The 21,028-nt window shown below is 54.3% G+C and overlaps 3 protein-coding genes across 10 annotated transcripts; 2 read left to right on the top strand and 1 right to left on the bottom strand.

Moving 5' to 3' along the window:
• Positions 1 to 4,800: 4,800 nt before the first annotated feature.
• On the bottom strand, positions 4,801 to 19,497 carry CPXM1 (carboxypeptidase X, M14 family member 1). Of its 6 annotated transcripts, none has more exons than XM_049100759.1 (16): positions 19,300 to 19,319; positions 18,585 to 18,693; positions 17,991 to 18,047; positions 9,358 to 9,519; positions 9,061 to 9,170; positions 8,796 to 8,935; positions 8,605 to 8,695; positions 7,884 to 8,034; positions 7,711 to 7,799; positions 7,269 to 7,392; positions 6,989 to 7,185; positions 6,729 to 6,908; positions 6,348 to 6,645; positions 6,035 to 6,174; positions 5,259 to 5,361; positions 4,802 to 5,152 (listed from the first exon to the last, which is right to left on the bottom strand). In XM_049100759.1, the coding sequence occupies exons 4-16, from the start codon at positions 9,464 to 9,466 to the stop codon at positions 4,911 to 4,913; spliced, it is 1,974 nt and encodes a 657-aa protein (XP_048956716.1). In that variant the 5' UTR covers positions 9,467 to 9,519; positions 17,991 to 18,047; positions 18,585 to 18,693; positions 19,300 to 19,319; the 3' UTR covers positions 4,802 to 4,910. The 6 variants fall into 6 exon arrangements, with proteins under 6 accessions (XP_025325291.1, XP_048956716.1, XP_048956714.1 ...); XM_049100757.1 differs by lacking the exon at positions 19,300 to 19,319 and adding an exon at positions 18,803 to 18,830; XM_049100758.1 differs by lacking the exon at positions 18,585 to 18,693 and having other exon boundaries at positions 18,988 to 19,497.
• C24H20orf141 (chromosome 24 C20orf141 homolog) lies at positions 18,243 to 20,934 on the top strand. The gene is made up of 3 exons (XM_025469509.3): positions 18,243 to 18,677; positions 18,771 to 19,178; positions 20,648 to 20,934. Exons 1-2 carry the CDS (start codon positions 18,406 to 18,408, stop codon positions 19,003 to 19,005), a joined length of 507 nt encoding a protein of 168 aa, XP_025325294.1. The 5' UTR covers positions 18,243 to 18,405; the 3' UTR covers positions 19,006 to 19,178; positions 20,648 to 20,934.
• TMEM239 (transmembrane protein 239) lies at positions 19,042 to 20,244 on the top strand. 3 transcript variants are annotated; one of them, XM_049100761.1, is made up of 2 exons: positions 19,042 to 19,178; positions 19,762 to 20,244. In XM_049100761.1, exon 2 carries the CDS (start codon positions 19,776 to 19,778, stop codon positions 20,229 to 20,231), a length of 456 nt encoding a protein of 151 aa, XP_048956718.1. In that variant the 5' UTR covers positions 19,042 to 19,178; positions 19,762 to 19,775; the 3' UTR covers positions 20,232 to 20,244. The 3 variants fall into 3 exon arrangements, with proteins under 3 accessions (XP_048956718.1, XP_025325292.1, XP_025325293.1); XM_025469507.3 differs by having other exon boundaries at positions 19,177 to 19,445; XM_025469508.3 differs by lacking the exon at positions 19,042 to 19,178 and adding an exon at positions 19,480 to 19,623.
• Positions 20,935 to 21,028: the final 94 nt, after the last annotated feature.

Genomic DNA, 21,028 nt, shown 5'->3' with positions numbered 1-21,028 from the left:
GCCTTAACAGGGAAGCGGAATATCACCCCTGGGGGGTTGAGGGTTTTTCTGGGTTTGGAGATGCAAGGACTGCCCAGGGGAATGATGGGAGGGTTCTGAGTGCACAGACCCCCTACTGGACACAGAATGGAAAAGGTTTCCTGACTAAAGATGTAGAAGAGGCTTCTCAGCAGGACAATAACAGAAACTAGACTCCTTTTTTTTTTTTTCTCTCACATTCTTTAGGTAATTTTATTCCTAAATGTTCATGTTTAAAAGGGGAAGCAAAAATGAGGAGGAGTCATGTTTAAAAGGGGAAGCAAAAATGTCTTACCAGGTCTGTTGTTCTTTGGGGCCTAGCATCCTGACATCTTGTTTCTTTTAAGCCTTTCCTTCCCCATCTCCTGCCAGCCTGGGAACGAAAGCTGCTCCTGATGCATCCCTGGCTGTGCAGTGGGCCCCTCAGCCTGGGCTGCCAGGGCTCCCGGGGAGCTGGGGGAAGTTCCTGAGTCCCCGGGAGAGGGGAAGCATGGATGCATCCCATTGGCAAAGTTGTAAAGTGCTGCCCGGCACTGTGGCCAAGGGACACTCCGCAGTCAGGCAACCATCCCGTGAATCCAGGGAAGCCCTCTGGCCCGGGTCCCTGTCCCTGTTGCCACTCTTGGGGTTCCATTCACCTGGGAGCCTGGCTCCCCTCCACACATCCACCATTTGCCCAGAGTCTGAGTTTACCTTCAGGTGGGTGGAGGAGGGTCAGGCCACTTTGGGGCTGGCATGGACTCAAGCCCAGCCAGCTTTGGCTTCTGTGGTAAAAGCTGGTTTGTCTGGGGCTGCTCCCTAGGCCGTCCTTGGAGCCTAGCCCAGAGGGCCACCTTGCCAAGACAAACTGTGGCTGCCGGGTGGAATGTGGTGGAGTGGCTGCTGGGCAGGCCCAAGCTTGGCAGGCGTGTCAATGGTGCCCTGGCCCGGTCCACAGCGCGAAGTCCTCCAAGGTCCCAGGGTCAGGCCAGGCCAGGAGCAGGTACTGAGATGCTGCTTGCTGGGCATCTCTCAAACCTCTTGTTGAGTGAGGCAGGGACATCCCCTCTCTTGATCTCACCCAAAAGCTCATAATGAAGCCTCAAGGTTGACAGAATTCCTTCAAACCTGCTTCCTTGGGGGAGCCGCTCAGTGGGAGACAGGGGAGGGGGGGCTGCGGGTAGCTGTATGAGCCTGCGTGCGTGCCTGTGGGTATGGATGTGCGGAGTGGGGGCTGCCAGAGCAGGAGGAAGAACCCCCCAGCGAGGCCTCTTCTGCTACAATGTGAGGGGGCTACGCTGCCGTTAGATCCCGCCCTTACTCAGCACTTGCCATGAGCCCCTTCTCTTAGGCAGGATTCCCTGGAACAGAGCTAGAATGGGGATTTGGGTGCATGTGCAAGTCTTCTCTAGAAGAAAAGCAGTGAAGGAGGCAGAACAGGGCAGGGGAAGGGGCAGAGAATGATCCCAGCATGGAGCTCTGGAGCTTGGGCCACCACCCTTGGACTCTCTCAATGGCAAGGAGAAAGTTCTAATACCTCCATGCCAGTCAGTCCTTGGTCACAGGCTACCAAAGAGGGATGGAACACGTAACCCCTGTCAGACAGCTCGCATTTAGCCAAGAACAGTACATGGGGGGAGTTGCAAGCTGTTAGCAGCCAATGCTCCCCTCAGTCAGGGGATGGGTGCACTGGTTGTTGAGAAGGTTCTGGGTGAGACAGTATGGGCCTCCACCATCCCCATTTCTAATACTTCCAGAATGGAGGCTAGTCCTTTTTTTTTTTTTTTTTTAAGATTTTATTTATTTATTTATTTATTTATTTATTTATTTATTTATTTATGAGAGACACACAGAGGGAGAGGCAGAGACATAGGCAGGCTTCCCGCAAGAAGCCCAATGTGGGGGGATCCCTGGGTGGCTCAGCAGTTTAGCGCCTGCCTTTGGCCCAGGGCGCGATCCTGGAGTCCCGGGATCAAGTCCCACATCAGACTCCTGGCATGGAGCCTGCTTCTCCTTCCTCCTGTGTCTCTGCCTCTCTCTCTCTCTCTATGTCTATCATAAATAAATAAATATTAAAAAAAAAAAAGAAGCCCGATGTGGGACTCAAACCCGGATCCCAGGATCACGCCCTAAGCCGAAGACAGATGCTCAACCACTGAGCCACTCAGGCATCCCTTTTCTTTTGGGCGGGGGGGGGGGGGGGGCGGGGGCGGGGGGGGGGGCTAGGCCTTTATGGCATTACTACTTCTTGATCCCTTCTGCTTCAAGCGAGTATTATTGGGAGTGTCCTGGACTGTTGACAAAGAGAGCAGGGATCTGCCCCGAGAGATCACTCAAGAGTAGTCCCGGTCACTTGCTGGGAGGGTATTGGATGGTTGTCTGCACTGGCTCTGCTGATCTAGGCCCCCAGGTTGTCAGAGATGCCTCTGAAAGCTGCCCACCCTCTTGTGCCTGTTCTCTCCCTCCCCACCCAGCTTCTCCACCTCCCAGATCAGGTGACCCTCCACCGGTCCCAGGAGAGGGGGGGGCTGGCAGTCTTACTGTCCCTCTAGTCTCCTTCCAAGACATCATCTTGGCATCACTGCCTGCTTACCTTGGGCCTTCCCTTTTCATACTCAAGAGCCAATTTCCAAAACAAAACAAAAAATACTGAGCCTGCTCTGTTTCTCCCTCTGAACTGCTAAATCTAAAATGTATATAGAAAGACAACTTTCTTTGCCCTGAAGTCAACTTTAGCTGATATTAAGATTGCCACTCCTGCAGCACCTGGCTGGCTCAGTTGGTGGAGCATGCAGCTCTGGATCGCACGGCTGTGGGTTCCAGCCCCACATTAGGTGTAGAGATTCCTTAAAAAAATAAAATCTTTAGGAAAAAAAGAAAAAGCCTCTTCTACTTATTTTTTTAAATATTTATTTATTTGACAGAGAAAAAGGGAGAGCCCATAAGCAATAGGGTGAGAGAGAAGCAGACACCCTGCTGAGCAGGGAGCCTCCTGTTGGAGTCGATCCCAGGACCCTGGGATCAGGACCTGAGTCAAAAACAGACACTTAGCAGACTGAGCCCCCCTCTCTTACTTTCTTTTGATTAATGTTTGCATAATGTATCTTTTTTCTTCATCCCTTTTACTTTCAGGGTGCCTCTTTCTTTACATTGGAAGTGAGTTTATTATAGTCTATAGTTTTGTTTTTTAAGATTTTATTTATTTATTTATGAGAGAAACAGAGAGAAGCAGAGACACAGGCAGAGGGAGAAGCAGGCTCCACACAGGGAGCCCGATATGGGACTCGATCCTGGACCCTGGGATCACGCCCTGGGCCAAAGGCTGATGCTCAACCGCTGAGCCACCCAGGCACCCCTATTATGGTCTATAGTTGAGTCCCATCTTGTAATCCACTTGGCCAATAAGCTGAGCACTTAAGTGCACTTTTTATTAGGTCTCCTTAACTTCGGTGAATAAAAACAATCTTTTTTGTTTGGAAAAAGGTGATGCTGTACAAGAAGAGCTAGAGGTAGGAAGCAGGGAGATGGGAGATGTGGCATTGAATTCCTCCTGATGATCTGAGATTGAAAATATGAGAGGGAGGAGAGCCAGAGAAAGCTCAAGAGACAGAGACGATATAACAGCCCAGCACGAGGAGGCTTATGTAACAGAAAACTATCTGGATGTCTTTATGCTGAATTTACATGTTAGTAATTGCTTCCCCACCCTTACAAGCTCTCCTCTGAATTTCAGGGGGCTGGGTGCCTGATAATTACATATTGCAGGCTTCTTTGTGACCTAGGGTACAGTTAAGATTTTTTTTTTTTTAACAATTTCTCTCAGTAGTCTCTACACCCAAGGTGGGGCTTGAACTCATGACCCTGAAATCAAGAATTGCATGCTCTGCCAACTGAGCCAGGCAGGAGCTCCAGTTACAGTTAGATTTTGCCAATGGATTTCATAGGTTGGAGATTACAAAGTGGCAAGAAGGGAGAAATTATTCTGTTTCAGGCCCTGGCCATGGCAGGTGACCACAAATGATTATAGGTGGCTGCAGGTGGCCTGTAGCCCCATTTCTAGGTAAAACTCCCTTTTCTCTTTTTAATCATCCAGCTCTTCCAAAACCTTTACATCCAATGTCCAGCATTAAATTTTCCTCTGCTTGACATACCTGAGTGGGCTATTTCCCTGGCAAGACACATTATTTGCCCTTCAGTCTAAAAGAAACGAATCAAACCTTGTCATTTACCAACACTCCAAATTGGCTGGCGAAGCAAATTCAGACATCCCCAACTGTTCTGTCTTCCTTTTTTGGTCTCTCCTACTTGGGGCTCTCTATCCATACACCCAAGGTACTTGGTCCACCCCCCATCTACCCTCTGAGAACCTTCATGTATGCCTGTTGAGTCCTTGACATCTGAGTCCCTGCTCAACTGCCATGCTGTATTTCACACAAACGTATGGAATCCCACCTGCACTCCCACAGCAACAGGGCTCCACCTTAGCATCCCTCACACTGCACTGAACTGTCCCCCGTCTTCACTGAGAGTCCCAGGAGGCTGGAAGGGCGCAGTTCGTCCTGGACTCCCTGCATGCTTGGCCCTGAGCACTGCCATGGTGCCTGAGATTGGTTGATGAGTTGCTCAGGTAAGCCCTAGGTTCAAGAAGAACCCGGGCAGGTACACCTTTCCATACCATCTCTCCAGAAGTTAATTGATGAAGGCAAGCATGTGCAGAATAGGATGGGGGAGAAGAGGAAGCTGGGGCCTGGCCCCGGGGCAGGAGCTGGGACACAGAGACCACAGGAAGGCCAGGTGAGGTGCCAAGTAGCTTTAATGAGCCTGAGCACCTCTTCCCCTACTGTGTCCCTCCCCCCTTCAGTTCTGGACAGGTCCAGCCTGCCCGCCGCTCCTGGGCTCTCCACCCAGACATGTCAATGCTTCTGTCCCCGCAGCCGCTCCAGCCGCCTCCGGAGGTCTGGGGGCACCTTGGCCCCAGCTGCAAGCAGCTCTCGAAGTCTCTGTTTGGGAGTCTTCGTGAGGTGGAAATTGCAGGGTACTGGGCCCTCTTCAAAGGGGACCCGGCAGCTCCGGGTGGCAGTATGGTAGCCCTCAGCACTGGCTGTCACCATGTAGTCCCCAGGGGTCAGCAGGCGCCAGTAATCCCCACCCCATGCTGAGAGGAGTGAAGGCCAAGATAAGGATATGGTGATCCTCTGCTTCTGACCCTGACTCAAAGCCCCACCCCCACCCCCCAGCTCCATCATACCCTCACAGCACACCTGTTGTCACATCATGGTTAATCCCATCCACAGCGATGACGGCATCAGCAATCCCCAGCTCTGTGTCTTTGTCTCGCACGACTCCCGTGATGCCCATTCTCACCTATATGGGGATAGGGAAGGGTGGGGTGCTATCAAAACCCTTTCCCCACTGTGTGAGAATGGCACCTGCCCTTCATTCCCTGGCTCTGTTTGGGGCAAACCTGGTGATGGTTATGTCTAGGTTCCTAGGTGGCAATACTCAGGTAAAAATAACTCTCGACCAATAAATTGGATCTGGACTGGGAGAGCTACAAACACCCAGGAGGAAGACCTGTCTTTGGGTTTCCCAAGCTCAGTGACCCTTGATATCAAGTTTGTCATTTTGGAACCCTTGGAAAGTATACTTATGAAGCCATCACAAGACATACAGCTCCTGTGGAAAAGGAGGCATCTATGCCAGCACCCCCTGCCCCTGCACTAGCATTCTGGGTTTCTTCTGGAAACAGCCCTCCCGAGACAGCTCGGGGATAGCTCTATGGACTGGGTTTAGCGGGCTGTGAGTGTGTGGGGTCTACTCCTCCTGGCTCATGATGTCTGAGGCCACCCTGTTGGCGGACTATGCTCTCCATGCTCTAACCCTCCAAGTCCGTCTGATGCCAAGTGTGAGCCAAGGCACATATGAGTCAGATGTTGGGAGGCCCCCCTGATGGGAGCTGCAACCCACAGGGACAGCAGACCACAGCAGTGACACAGATGGGCCTGGGGGGAGGAGGTGGTAGGGATTCAGATCCAACCTGTTCCAGGTAGGTGAGGAGGGCATCTTTGTTGTTCTCCCACTCTTGGGGCAGCTCGTTCTCGTGAGGAAACTTGTCACAGGACAGCTCCACGGTGATTTCAAAGCAGTTGGTATGGAGGTAGCTGAAGTCATTCATACCTAGGGTTATCACAGATACTAGAGCCTGGTGGGGAGGGGCGGGTAGCCCAGCCCTCCGGGTGCCCTCCTCTGTGAGACTCTTCCTGGGGGGAATCCACACCACCAGACTGAGTGGGCTGTCTCACAGGGGCAGCGTTACAGGGACGGGGCTAACTCTATCCTGAGGCACATACTCCCCGGGACTGTGTGCCAGTCAGCGCCGTTGATGATGTTGCCATGCAAGGAGAAGTCCTGGTTGTGGCAGGGTCGGCGGTCCGGGTCCTGCATGGCTCGGTTGGTGCCAGCATAGACGGTGCTAAGCCAGCGGAATACGGAATCATCCGGAGTGGGTGTGAGTTCACGGGCAGCCCACGGGGTCCGAGTCATGTCAAATGGGTAGGACACCACGAGCTCACCCCCATGGAGGTTGGCACTCAGCACAAAGGGAATCCGCTTCATCCACTCAATCACAGCCCGCGTTTCAGGGGCCACCTAGAGAGAGAAAGGTCAGGTAGGGGGGAGACAGAGATGAGTGCCCCTGGGTGGCCCTCCACCACTGCCCCCAGAATACTCACAGTGGCATTGGGCAGGGTGTAGTAGGCGGGCAGTGGCAGGTGGTGGTTGGGGACAGTGTCAGGCACTAGCCCATCATCCTCTGCTTCCCACAGTGGTGTGTTGAGGTCAGCAAAATTATGGTTAAGATCAATGCCCTGGTGGTTCCAGCGGCCCTCTGCCCAGCCCACCAGCTCCGAGCCCTGCCAGGGAAGGGGCTCGTTCAAGCCAAGCAGGCACCAGGGCAGAAGGAGCAGGGTGGCCCTCATGCCAGGTGGCCTACCCGGCGAAACGCAGTCTCATAGCCATCAGGGTTCATGGAGGGCAGCAGGTGAATACGTGTCTCAGTGAGCAGCCGGGTCACTCGTGGGTCCCCTCGCAGGAACTCATGACACAGGAACTGCATCAGGAGCAGGACAAGCTCCCGCCCCAGGGCCTCATTCCCATGCATGCCAGCCACATAGCGCACCTCAGGCTCTCCTGGGAACACAGGGACTCGGCGCTGGCGCATGCCCCCCACCCTTCTCTGTGCCTACCTCTCCCCGCCCAGAACCTGCCAGTACCCAGCTCATGCTCCCCAGGCTGGTCCGACATTTCCATCACATACAGCTTCAGGCCCTGGTGGCTCTTCCCGATGCTGTAGATGCGGGTGATGTTGGGGCACTTCTCGTTCACCTCCTTCATCAGCTGGGTGGTGAAGTGTAGCATAGCATGGGGCATGGGAGGATGGGACCCAAGGGTCAGACCACACGTGGCCGTGGAAGGATTTACACAGATGGGGGCACCACAGCACCATATAGCAGAGCAGAGCAGACCAGAAGGAAGGGTTAGGACAAGGGAGGCACCAAAACCAGGGAAATTAGGGCAGAGTTCAGGGGTCAACAGAAGGGTGAGACAGTGGGGGATGTGGAGACATGAAGACAGTTGTAGTAGATTATGCCCCAGTGGGAAGAGGAGCTAAGATTGGCAGTTCCTCCCTCCTGGCTCATAGGGCTTATGTCTGACCTTCCTCATGGCCTTGTAATTGTGATGCCGGAAGTCCAAAGGATCAGAGGATTCCAATTCGGGGGCCTTAGGGAATAGGTCGTTAGGATCTGGTGGAGAATGAATTCTCCATCAAAGAGGAGTCCATGCTAGAAGTTTTACCCTGCTCATCCAGCCCGTGGCCCACTGTTCACCTGAGATCGGGCAGGCTAGGATCTCTGCCCGGAGGCAAGATGTGCCTCCCTGGAGCCATTTCTGGGGCAGCAGGCGAATGAAGCGGGCTACCTGGGGCTCAGGCAGGAGGTTCAGCACTGGTGTCTCTGGGTCTGAGTTGGCAGGAAACACCTGCGGGCATCAAGTCTTTTGGTGGGACTGCTAAAAACCCAGCAGCCTGTCCAGACCAGAGAAAGAACTCCGGCCTCTAAGCTCATCACCAAACCTATCCTGATGGGCTCAGCCAGAGACTTGCACTGTACGTCAACCCCAGACCCCCTGCCCATGGGCAGCCTAGGCAGCTTGGTCACAGCTTATTAGACCAATCTGGCCACAGGACTCAGGAGCAGCCAGTCCTAAAGCTGGCCAGGCCCTGCATTGTAGCCTGGTATAAAAAGGAGTCCATGAGATGGGAAAGCCAGAGCCACGAGGAGGTGAGAAGGGATACAAGGTGGTGAGGCCCATCACCAGAAAGGGGGTTCCAGCAGGAAGTTGGGGCATAAGTGGGACCCTCCCGATGGAGAAAGGGAGATGCGGTTATGTTCTAAAGCAGCTTAGCCCTCAAGGCTGCCTGGTGAGTGCTACCCATTCTGACAACCCCTTCTCCTGGAATGCCAAGCAGACATCTATTCCTTGACGTCGGAGCAGCCCCAGTCCAGTCAGGATCCTATAGTGGGCCCCAACCACCATGGCACCACTCACCGCATCCGTCCCACTGCTACGGTTCCTACTCCCCCACCACGTCTGACTGTCATTGCTGAACTGGACCTTGTATGATGTGACCCAGTCGTACCTGGCAGGGAGCAAGGTAGAGATTATCAGTGACCCCAGGACTCCCACCGCAACCCTTCTCATTCTGTCCATACTTCCTGGACTGGGCTGGCCTGCCTCACCTCCAGACAGAGTTCCTGCCCTGTGTGATAATGCCTGAGAAGCGGGTGGGGTGCCTAGCATCCACCTGAAACCACGGCTCAGTATCCTGCTCCTCAGCACACCAGGCCCCGTCATACAGATCGCCGTCCTCCAGGCCTGACTGTGAGCACAGGACATGGTGATCAGATCCAAGTGAACAGTATAGAGTGGTCTGGGCTGGGGGCTGGGGGCTGGGGAGGGAGGAAGTTCCTAGGAGGCGCCCTGCTCAGAGCCAGGGCTGCTGACCTGGATGTTGAGCCGTCCCCGGTGTGGTCCAAGACCAAAGGACTGGCTGCTGGATGCCTCGAGCTGGCTATCCGAAACTCGCAGGGACTCCAGGCCCAAGGGGGGGCAGCCTGGGGCAGGGGCAGAGCAGTGAGACAGGACCAGAGAGAGAGTGGTCAGGGCAGGTAAGAAGCCGAGTCCATGCCTGCCCAAGTGCTGGGCAAGCTGGGGGCATGCCTATGCCCATGAGGCCGAAAGTGATGTTAGTATGTGGCCCAGGGGCTGCAAGTCTGGGAAGGGTCCCTGGAGTAGCAGTACCTGGTTCCTGCTCCTCTAGGGGGTCAAGGGCTCCTGCAGGGGTGGTGGTCACCGGAGGCTTGGCAGTCACCAGGGGTCCAGGACGAGTTAGCTTCTTTCGTTTCTTCATAATGATCTTCTTCTTCTTGACAATGCGAATCCGAACATGCTGTTCTGAGGTCCCTGGGGACCAGGGAGGCAGAGCACCAGGGGAGGGAAGAATGCCAGAGGGAATCATCTGCCAGCCTAAGAAAGCATGCCAGTCCTTGGCAGCACCCCCATACCCGGTATCCAAAGACCTTAGCATGGACTTAACATCTGACTCCCACCTGCCTCTCCCACCACTTCCCTGGCTCCTTCTTGACATGACTACATGTTTGGCCAGCCTGGTCTCTGAACCTCTCCAGTGGAGAGCTACACCCAGTCACTAACAGAGAACTAACTATTTGGTTCCTCCAAAGAGCTGAGTTTGGGTTTTTCTTTTTTAAGATTTTATTTATTTATTAGAAACACACACAGAAGCAGACATAGGCAGAGGGAGAAGCAGGCTCCCCTCAGGGAGCCCAATGTGGGACTCGATCCCCAAACCCCAGGATCATGCCCTGAGACGAAAGCAGAGCTTAACCGCTGAGCCATCCAGGCATCCCTGAGTTTGTTTCTTTATCTGCAGGCCTTGGCCTTGGCTGACCCTCTCCATCATCCCCCGGATCTTATTGCCTAATTCCCATTCTTTGAATTTCAGCCCAGGAATCTTCCTTAGCCCTAGACCCAATCTCATGTTCCAAAGCCCTGATCTGCCTCTATTGCTGCATCTGCCCTCTGGGCTGAGATGTCCCATCCTCAGACTGTCTGCCTAGGTGCCCAGACTTTCCACGGCTGGGCCTGTGTCCTGCTTGCCCTGCAGTACAGGGCCTTGAACAGGGCGGAAGTCACTGGTTCCCCACCAGAGTTCCCCACGCTCTGCAGATACCTCCAGAAAGCGCTGCACATTTACCTACCTGGAGACCCATGCCTTTCCCCATACTGTGTCCTTCTTGTTTGCCCTCCCTCTTTAGCTCCTCCTGACTCAGAGATACCCGCTTTTCAGGACCCAGTTTCACTCGCCTCCTCTGAGAAGCCCTCCTTGATTGCCAGCCCTTTGCCTTCCTCATCTCTGTACTTGCATCTGAAGTCAGAAAGTGAGGCAGCCGGCCTCTCTCCCACCCCTCACAGTGCCCCATTCCTCCAGGCAGCGCTAGCAAAGACCACTCTCCCCACCTTGCTCTCCATCTTTCCTTCCCGCCCCTGCCCTCAGGCTCTGTCCTTAGGTCTAGTTCTGCACCTTCTACCCTCAGGGCTTTTGTCTGTCCCTCTTTCTCCCCTTCTCCTGGCTCTGGTCTCAGTTTCCTCATCCGTGAAAAGGGAAGGTTTGGGGCTGGAAGAGGCAGCCTCCTACTGGCTCCCTCCCAGGACTGCTGACTTGCTCTGGCCGGGAACTGGGGCTGCTGAGTCAGCAGCCGTAGCAAGGGACGGGGAGGGAGGGTGGGAGGGAGGAGTGTGTGTGTGTCGGGGAAGGGTGGGCACACAGGCTCCGGGCAGGGAGTGTGTGAGCGTGTGTGCGCGTGTGTGAGCGTGTGTGTCGGGGAAGGGTGGGCACACAGCGGCCAGGGGAGGAGGGTAGCCCGAGAAGCGGGCCCTCGGTCGGGGCGCTCACCGTTACTCTTCCCCGCGGGCGGCTGTACCGGGCTGCTCTGCGGGGCCAGGGTCGAGCCCCGGGCCTCGGTGGCAGCGGGAGGCGCAAGTCCCAGCACCGAGGTGCCAGGCGCCCCCAGACCCGGACCGACGGCAGGCGCGAAGGCGGCCAAGGCGAGCAGGAGACCCCACATGGCGGGGTCCGAAGGTGGGGACGCGCTGGGTCCGCGGCGGCCGGTGGGTTCGTCTCTTCCTGCCCGGTGCTCTGGAGCCCCCCGCCCCTTCCTGCCGCCGCCACACGCCCCCTGCGGCTCCGCCCGCCCACAGCCCTCTAGCTGGCCCGGGACCCGGGAGGGGAGGGGAGGGGAGGGGAGGGGAGGGCCCGGGCGGAGCGCGGGAGGCGGACCCCCGAGCGGCCACCCCCGGTCCCCGCACCCACCGCCCCCGCCCCGCCCCTCCGGCGTCCCCAGCTCGCCCGCCCCTCTCGTGCGCTGCGCTCTGCAGTCCGCGCAGCCCCTCGGCACCCCTGCCTGGTTTCACCAAACCCTGTGAGGCGCCTGGCCCACAGTGGGCGCCTGCTTCGCACCGCGCGCCGTGCCAGGCGCTTTGCACGTGGCCTCTCAGTCCAACCTCATTTTGCAAACCGGTAAACTGAGGCGCAGAGCGCCCAACGGAGGTGGCCGCGGTAGCAACGCTGAGAATTTTGGGGGAGGAAACAACTCCAGAGGGAAATCCATCCAGAGCCAGAAGTCCCCTCCCAGGGCGGATGGGACAAAAGGAAGAGGGGAAACTGAGGCGCGGGATGGGGCGGGCTGCGGGGAGGAGGGAGGACTACCCCTCCAGGGATTCTTCTGAAAGACGACCCTAGGGGCCCAGCCCGAGGCGGCCCTTCCCACCGCCAACCCCATCCCCCCGGCCCCGCCTCTCTTCTCTCCTCCTTCCCGTCCCCTCCCCTACTCCTTTGCTCGCTGGGCTGCCACGTTCCGGGCTTACATAACTTGAGGAAAGAAGCCGGAGCAGATACCCGGCCCGCTGGGCCCGGAGGTGGAGGGACCGAGGCCCGTTGTTCGCCAGTCCCGCCCTCCCCGCAGCCTCCCCGACCCGTCTCAGTCTCCTCCGGTGGCAGGCAGCCGGGGGGCTCCGCTGGCGGGGTGCCCCACATCGAGGATTCCGGAGCGCAGGTCCCTTCCCCATCCGGCTGCCTAGCCCCCTTTGATTCCCCGACGCCAGGTCGCCTCCCAGAGGGAAGGAAATGCGTCCACTGCGCCCCTCTGGCCTGTGCTTTGTCCTTGCAAAGAGCCCGCGGCCAAGAGAAGCGATGCCAGGTGGCCAGGAATCCTCTGGAGTGTGTGCCCCCCTTAGCAAATACTTTTTTGCGGGGCCTCTATATCAACTATTTGAATCACCCCAGGTCACCGTTCTGGCGGCCCAATCTCATATGATTTTTCGAAAGATCCCACTTTGTACCCCTGGAACTAGATCCCACCACCAGCAGGGGCAACCTCAGAGACGTGAGTCCCAGAGCCCCTGGAGGCATCTGGCCCTACCCAGGCACTCTGTATAGAGAGCCCCAAAAGGGAGTGACAGGTCAGGGGCAGAAAGAGTACTGTACACTGAGGCTTCACGGGAGTAGGAGGGCAGGACAGGCTCCAGGAGAGCTGGAAGTGGGTCTGAACAGGTCCTGAGGGCTGCTCCCCCTTCCTCCAAAGCCCAGTCTGGCCACTTCTCTGTCTCTGGCCTCAACCTCACCAAAGTTTGACAGACAGTGTGAGGAGGGGAGGGGGCACCTGGCCAGGACATTTCAGCCTCCTGAGGCTCTCACCCACAGCACCTAAATCAGGTCAGATTCCTCCTAGCTGAAGTCCCTGGAGGCTCACATGCAAGGTCCTTCGTGATAAAGTTCTTCTCCACCCACATCTTTCCCACCTCATGGACCCTGGCTCATATGCCTCCAGCCAGCCACACTGGCCTTCTAGCAATCCCTCTGATGCACCAGACCCTTCCAGCCTCATGGCCTTTGCACTAGTTCACTAAGTTTGCATCCTTATCATACAGATTGCTTTTTGGTGTCACCTGACACTGCCTTTGCTGGCCATTCTGATGAAAGTAAGCCCCATCCTCTACACACACTATCCTTTCACCCTGTTTTATTATTGTTTTCAAAGGCACTCAAGATTGAGATTATCTTGTTTTGTTATGTGTTCATTGTCTGGGTCCTCATCCCCAGCAAAGGTAAGCAACACTCCAGAAGAGCTTTTTGTACCCAAAAGTTCACAGCTCATGGCCAGTCCCTACTTAGTGCCCAAAAAGTATCTGTGTGGGGGTACCTGGGTGGCTCACTAGGTTAAGCATCTAGCTCTTGGTCTTGGCTCAGGTCATGATCTCATGCATCATGAGATCAAGCCCCAGGTCAGGCTCTGCACTTAGTGGGTAGTCTGCTTGAGATTCTTTCCCTCTAGACCTCCCCATACTTGCTCACTTGTGCGCATGCACGTTCTCTCTCTCTAATAAATAAATAAATCTTTTTTTTTTTTTTTTTTTAAATATCTAACAGGGGTGCCTGGGTAGCTCAGCAGTTACCTGGGTGGCTCAGCAGTTGATCATTTGCCTTCTGCTCAGGTCCTGATCTCGAGGTCCTGGGATCAAGTCCCACATCGGGCTCCCCCGAGAGAGCCTGCTTCTCTCTCTTCCAATGTCTCTGCCTCTCCCTGTGTCTCTCATGAATAAATAAATAAAATCTTTTTTTAAAAAAGTATCTATGTAATATATTCAAGGTTAGAGAGGACCAAGCAGACCTGAGGGAAGCTGACTCTCCCCAACAGTGCCAGGTTCTGTGGGAGAGATGATAGGCCATAAACAGGGAGACCTGCCCCCCAAGGGACTGGCAGGATGGAGCATGCTGGCCATCCCCTGCCAAGCTCTCAGGGGCTCAGATCTGTGGGATGCTAGTACCTCTCTGTCCCCTGTGCCCCCTCACCCTTCTTCTCACCTCTCTTAATCCCTTGCCTCTCTGCCCTATTACAACTTTCAGGGCCCCTTCATATCCCTCTATGTCCCCTGAGTGCCTCAGAGCCTCCCTATACTCCTTCATTACTTCCTTATCCCCTCAGGTACGTTCCCACCTCTGTTGCTGTCTTTGGTCCTTTCGACTTGGTTCCTTGAGCTGCAAAGCTGCCAGGCCAGGAGGCAGGCTCTAGAGGCGGCAGCTCCAAGGCTCCAGTGGCAGGTCTACACTCAGATACTGGTGCAGTCAGATCTCTAGTCTCAGGAGCCAGGTAGAGAATCTGTCGTGGCCTCATGTGGGTGAGAATATGGTGCAAAGCACATGTGAGCAGGACTGAGCTGGACTGGGTGGAGATAGCAGCCCAAAAGGGATTTGGGTTTAAGGGATGGCCAGGAACTCTCCTGCCAGCTCTCCAGGGTGGTGGGGTGGCTCAAGGTGGAGAGGAGAGCCAACTTTGGCATCGCCTAGGCTCCATTTCACACCTGCTTCTGCTGTTTGTTTTGTGTGGGTATCCTTAGACAGTAATTTGCTCTCTGAGCCTCTGTTTCCTCATCTGTAAAATGGGGATGATAATATCTTAGCCCCAGGGTTTTGGTGGTGATGAAGTGAGAAAATATGTGGTTCCTCGGGGGCGCAGAGGCTAACCAGATGAATTAAAGGTGGGAAAACAGCTTCATACTGTCCTCTTTTTTTTTTTTCTTTTTTAAGATTTTATTTATTTATTTGAGAGAGTGACAGAGCAAGCATGAACAAGGTGGTGGGGGGATGGGCAGAGGGAGAGGGAGAAGCAGACTCCCCTCTGAGCAGGGAGCTGATGCGGGGCTTGATCCCAGCATCCTGGGATCCTAACCTGAGCCGAAGGCAGATGCTTAACCACCTGAGCCACCCAGGCGCCCCATTTTTTTAAATTTTTTTAATTCATGAGAGACACACAGAGAGAGGCAGAGACATAGGCAGAGGGAGAACCAGGCTTCCCTTTGGGGACCCCGATGCGGAACTCCATCCGCAGGACTCTGGGATCATCACCTGAGCCAAAGGCAGATGCTTAACACCACTGAGCCACCCAGGTGTCCCTCATACTGTCCTCTTATTCCCACATATATGGATGGAATAAAACAATATCAAGAAAAGAAAGGAGGTTATGTGTCTGGCTGTACAAAGAGAGAGGTAGTGAAATCTACTGCCTGCTGGATCTGCCAGTCTTCTGTCCCTGGTGCTGGGCCAGAACTCACTCTGCACTAGGGGCTCTCCCTATGATGCAAGTGAGCATTGATGGGGACTCCCTCCCATGGACCTACATGCACTGGGAGGCATCTCCCCACATGACCATCCTCTGCTCACTACCTCCCCCAGCTATCTCTCTTTTGTGCATCAAAGTCCATGAGAGCCCTGCTTCTCAAAGTGTGGCCAAGGACCAACAGCACCGCATCCCCTGGGCGCTTGTTAGAAATGCAGAATCCCACCCCAGACCTACTGAATCAGAATCTGCATTTTAACAAGATCTCCAGAGAATTCAACCCCAGGAGATTCGTGTGCACATTAAAGGCTGAGCAGCACTAGGTGGAGATTTAGAACACCTCCATCTAAAATGCATGAGATTCACAGCTTTCAAGTTTGATGGTGTTTGATGTTGTCACTGCAAATTTTATCTGAAGCTACAGAGCACATCCACATAACATTTGGAAATTGGTATTTCATTCATCCTGGGAGAGTATATTCCTGATCTCTACAATATGACCCTATATTAATTTTCTTTCTTTTTAACTAAATCATTTAACCAAAATACTACAGAACACAGTTTTAAAGGTAAACCACATTTAAGCTTGCAATAGAAGATTCTTTTCTATGCTTCTCCATTCCCAGATCAACCACTTTTAATTCTGTTATTTCTCCTTGTATTTATCTTTATACTTCTATTGCTACTTCTTTAATTTTTCTATGTCTAAATGTTATCTGTAGGTTTCCTGCTATGGAATTAAATATTTCACTTTCCTACCACCCTCCTCCACACATATATTCAAGTACACAAGCACAGTCTTTCCATCTTCCCGAAGAGCTAAGTCATTGAAGTCCATATTCAGTGCTTATATTATGACCATGTAAATACTATTGTTCAACTTTTTGTGTTCCCTGTAGTTAGCAATTTTTTTTTAAGATTTTATTTATTTGGGGCAGCCCCGGTGGCCCAGCGGTTTAGCGCCGCCTTCAGTCCGGGGTGTGATTCTGGAGACCTGGGATTGAGTCCCACGTCAGGCTCCCTGTATGGAGCCTGCTTCTTCCTCTCTCTCTCTCTCTCTCTCTCTCTTTCTCTCTCTCTCTCTCTCTCTCTCCCTGTCATGAATCTGTCATGAATAAATAAATAAAATCTTAAAAAAAAAGATTTTGTTATTTGTTCATGAGAGAGAGAGAGAGAGAGAGAGGCAGAGACACAGGCAGAGGGAGAAGCAGGCTCCACGCAAGGAGCCCGATGTAGGACTCGATCCCAGGGCTCCAGGATCACGACCTGGGCCGATGGCAAGCACCCAACTGCTGAGCCACCTAGGCATCCCGGGAGTTAGCAATTACTTTGTTTTAGCATTTGCTTGGTTTTCTACACATCAATTACTAATTTAATCCCAAAGCAACCAACAGAACTGAACATTTATTTTGAACATATCTAAAAACTGCAGACAATCTCATTTTCTTCTGGAGACATCCCTCCTGGAGCATCTTGCTTTTGATTCCAGGTTAGGTTGTTTTCTTTCTTCACTTGGAAGCACAGCTGACATCTTGAGCCTTTCTCATCATTGCTTTCCTGTGTTTAGCCTCATTTCTTTCTTTCTTTTTTTTTTTTAAAGATTTTATTTATTCATGAGAGACACACACACAGAGAGAGGCAGAGACACAGGCAGAGGGAGAAGCAGGCTCTATGCAGGGAGCCTGACATGGGACTCCATCCTAGGTCTCCAGGATCATGCCCTGGGCTGAAGGCGGTGCTAAATCGCTGAGCCACCCGGGCTGCCCTAGCCTCATTTCTTGACTCCCATATTGTCCTCTTAGTTTAATGCCTTGTTTTGCTGAAGCACATCCTCCAGTAGCTTTCTAGGAAAGAGTGTATGTGAGGTCAAATTTTTAAGAACTTGCATGGCTTAAAATGTCTTTCTTCTACTTTCATACTTGATCATCATGTGGACAAATACATGTTCTTAGGTTGGAAATAATTTTCTCAGAATTATGCAGGCATTGCTTTTTACTCTGGCAAGAGCCAGAGCAAAAGCAATCAATGAATGATCCCAAGGGCCAGGGGTATGGGTTCTATGCCAGTGATGTCAAGTCCACCAGCCTTGAGTCTTTGGACAGTGCCTACTAGAGACAGATATGCTGCCTAATTCTTGCTGTCTCCTCTCTTTGGGGCTGTATGACCACAGTTCCCTTCCCCCACCCCCATTAGTTTTCCTTCAAAGTATGATAAGTGGACAAGGACTCTTGTTAGTTATGATCCATTTCCATTCTTGCCTCTCAAGTCACTAAAGTGAGATGTGCTGGAACCTCCGTAGGTTCAGATTACCATGGAGATAGGTTTCCTTTTCAGATGATCAATCCCTTCCTTTTATGTTCATTTTCCTTACTTTCATCCTCAGAGTTACTTTAACTTCCAGATTGTGAGTTATTATGTCACCGCTCTTCATATTCACATTATATATGCCATTTCTGGAATTCCAGTATCTGGAACACTTCCCACAAACCACAGGCTTAGAAACAGCCCCCTCCTGCCCCACCCTGTAGCAGTCCCCTGGGAGTCCAGCTCCAGAAAGTCTCAGGGTACTTCCTGGCAGAGCCTATCTCTGCATTTCAGGGCTGCAGTCCTGAAAATTCCCCCACAAGGCATCAGCCAGCTCTCAGGGGAGAGACAGCTGCCGACAGGAAGATTGAATAATTGTCCCTGGACACAGAGCTCTGGGAACCCGCAGGAGAAAGAGAGCGGCCCTTCCTCTCTTACCCACGTGGTGATGGGGTTAGAATGCCTTCCTGGTAACTCAGATCCTCTTGGGGAGTCCTGGGGGCAGAGAATTCACCAAGGCAAGAGGATGAGTCTTAGTTCTCAGAAATCATGACTCCCTTCTGGCTAAGCCTCACCTAAGATACCAGCTGCTTAGGAGGTCAAAACCAGCCACAGCTCCCTCTGTACCCCAGAGCCCCACCTGGCAATAGGTCACAATGTCCCAGCTGCCCAGTCCCATAACAGCTGACTGAAGTAGCAGGTGAGGAGGGTGTGGTGAGTGAGTGTGTGGGGAGGCGGAGATTCCCACGCAGTTTACTCTCGAGTGTCTGTCAGGGCCCCACCCGGTCCCACATACCTACCCACCCCAACTCCCTCCCAGCACTAGTCCTTCCTGTCATCTCCACCTCCCTCTATGACCCAGCTTTGCTTGCCCAGGCCCAAAGGCCCTGCTTATCCTATCCCAGTCCCTCCCAGGGGCCTGAGTGCTGGGGAGGGGTCGAATAGTCCAGTAAGTCCATGTATGTCTCCCCGGGGCCTTAGCCCGGCCCAGCTCTGGGACAGTGTCCTAGGGCTGGGGGCACTGGGACTGACAGTTCGGGCAGTCTTTTCCACGGCTGGCCCAGTCTTGCTGCTGCTGCTGCTGCTGCTACTGGTCAGCTTCCTGACCTTCGACCTGTTCCACTGGTAAGTGTGCAGCAGCCTGGCAGGTGGCAGGAGTAAGCAGGGAAACAAATAGTCAATTTCCGGAAGCCCAGCTGTCACCCTGTCTCTCCACAGCCCCGCAGGCCCCGTCCAACCACAGCACATACTTCTCACAGGCCAGAGTCAGGGGGCCGGTGAGGGCCCAGGACTGCAGGAGGCTGTACTCCTGCCTACGGTGGCAGTCACGGGACAACTCAGCCCCCAGGAGGCTCTGCTACTGCTGCTCCTGAGCCTGGGGCTACTCCTGGGAGCCTGCAGCGTGCCCTTGGCCCTGCTTGGCCTGGCTTTCTACCTCCATCCTTGGATCTGAGTGCCCTCCAGAAATACACTGGCAGTGTTGCTTCCCCAGATCGCCTTTCCTCTGTTGTGGGTGGAGCAGGCAGGAGGGTACCCCTTTATCTCCAGTCTGAACCACAGGGGACCTTCAGCTCCACAATGTGGACAGTGGATACCCGGGTCTGAGTCTGAGGACAGCAACAGAAGGTGAGCTAAGGGACGGGGGTCCAGGGCAGGATGTGGCAGCCATCTCCGAGTTTGTGGGTTGGGAGGTGGCCATTCTGGCCTCCTCTGTGGTTCTAGAGTATCAGTGTCCAGAAAGACTCACAGGAGAGCAGAGTAGGACTGGATATCAGTTAGTAGGGTAGGAACCAGGATCTGGAGGGGGCTTCCCACAAGAAAGCATGACAATCTGCATCAGTGGGCTCACCAGCACCCCCTGGCAGCCTGGAGGGTCCGTGGAAAGGGATTCAGGTGAGTCTTACATCCTGCAGTGACTCCTCTCTTGGTTGGACCCCACCCCTACCCGGGTCACAATAGGGATCTGGTGGGGGGGAAGGGGGGACAGAGGGACAGCAGGGGCTCCACTCTGGCCGCTAGGCCGTCCTAGGTGCTGCAGGAAGCAACATGACTTAGGTGGTTCTGCCCAGAGGTAAGCCCCAGGCCCTGGCTCAAAGCCTCACCCCACCCGTGCTGGTTACCCTCCTGCCCCTGCCTCCTGCCCCCCACCTGCCCTGAGGTCCCAGGCATCTCGGGGCTGCTCCTGCAGCTGGCCTGGCCCTCTCCCCAGGTGTACCAGCCAGGATGCAGCAGCCCCAAGTGGAGACAGGTGCCATCGGGGCCGGCGAGGGGCCGCAGCAGGCAGTGCCCTGGTCAGCCTGGGTCATGCGGCAGGCCTGGGTGCGCTGGTGCATGTGCCACATGCCTCGGAGCTGGGCCCAGTGGTGGACCACATCGGGCTGGCGGCAGCCACTCCAGCGTGTGCTGTGGGGGCTGGAGGGGATCCTCTACCTGCTGCTGGCGCTGATGCTATGCCACGCGCTCTTCACCACCGGCTCCTACCTGCTGAGCTCCTTGTGGCCTGTCGTGACTGCAGCGTGGCGCCATCTGCTGCCAGCTGTCCTGCTGCTGGTGCTCAGCGCCCTCCCTGCCCTGCTCTTCACGGCCTCCTTCCTGCTGCTTTTCTCCACGCTGTTGAGCCTCGTGGGCCTCCTCACCTCCATGTCTCACCCAGACTACACTCAGGACTTGGACCAATAGAAGGGCAACCCCATCCCGCTGCCTGTGTCTGTTGAGCCCTGGGGAGGGGGAGGCCCCAGACCTCCCATCCCTAGCACTGCTCGGGCCATGTGTGATGTTGCTAAAGCTGGCAGGGTAGACTAGCCTGACCTCTGGGCACCTTCCCCAAGCCAATGCTACAGGTACTTGGTGTGGGGCATTGGGGGCTTTGAGAAGGGACAGGGCAGAAGGGTTAGCCAGGGGCAGAGCTCGGCCAAGCCACTGAGAGTTCCCACAAGGCTGTAGTGACACCACTAGGGCTCCCTTAGCAACTGGCAGCAGCTTTTTCTTGCAGCTGCTCAGCTGTCTCAGCTGCGGACTCAGTTGAGAATTTCTAGTTCGGTAGCCCTGACTGGCCATTCCTTTCACTAACCCCCCAACCCCCGCTCTTTCCCCAGGCTCTAGAAAGAGCCCACTGACAGAAACCTACCTGGGAGAAGGCCGTCCAGAAGTCCCATGAGACCTCAACTAACACCTCTCGCTCCTTTCTGCTCAGGCATCCCCCACTCCCTAGACTTCTTCCCTTCTGCCTTGGTGAGCATCCCTGAGTCTGGGAGGTGGGCCACTACTAGGGTAGTGAGGATCCCAGAAGAGACCTACTCTAAGTTTCCTAAGGTCTGTTATGGAAAAATGAACAAGAAGTCCCATTTCCTCACTTAAACAATGTGCGGCCATGGCCAACCAATTCTTTTGAATCTCCATGATAAGTGAGTCTCAACCCTGTCATGGGGTCATTGTGAGTCAAAGGCAATACCTATGTGTGAAGTACTTCGTAAAGA

This window comes from Canis lupus, chromosome 24 (assembly GCF_003254725.2).
Source record: "Canis lupus dingo isolate Sandy chromosome 24, ASM325472v2, whole genome shotgun sequence".
Classification (NCBI taxonomy): domain Eukaryota; kingdom Metazoa; phylum Chordata; class Mammalia; order Carnivora; family Canidae; genus Canis; species Canis lupus.
The sequence above is the reverse complement of the archived record's forward strand: the minus strand, read 5'-3'. Positions and strand labels throughout refer to the sequence as shown.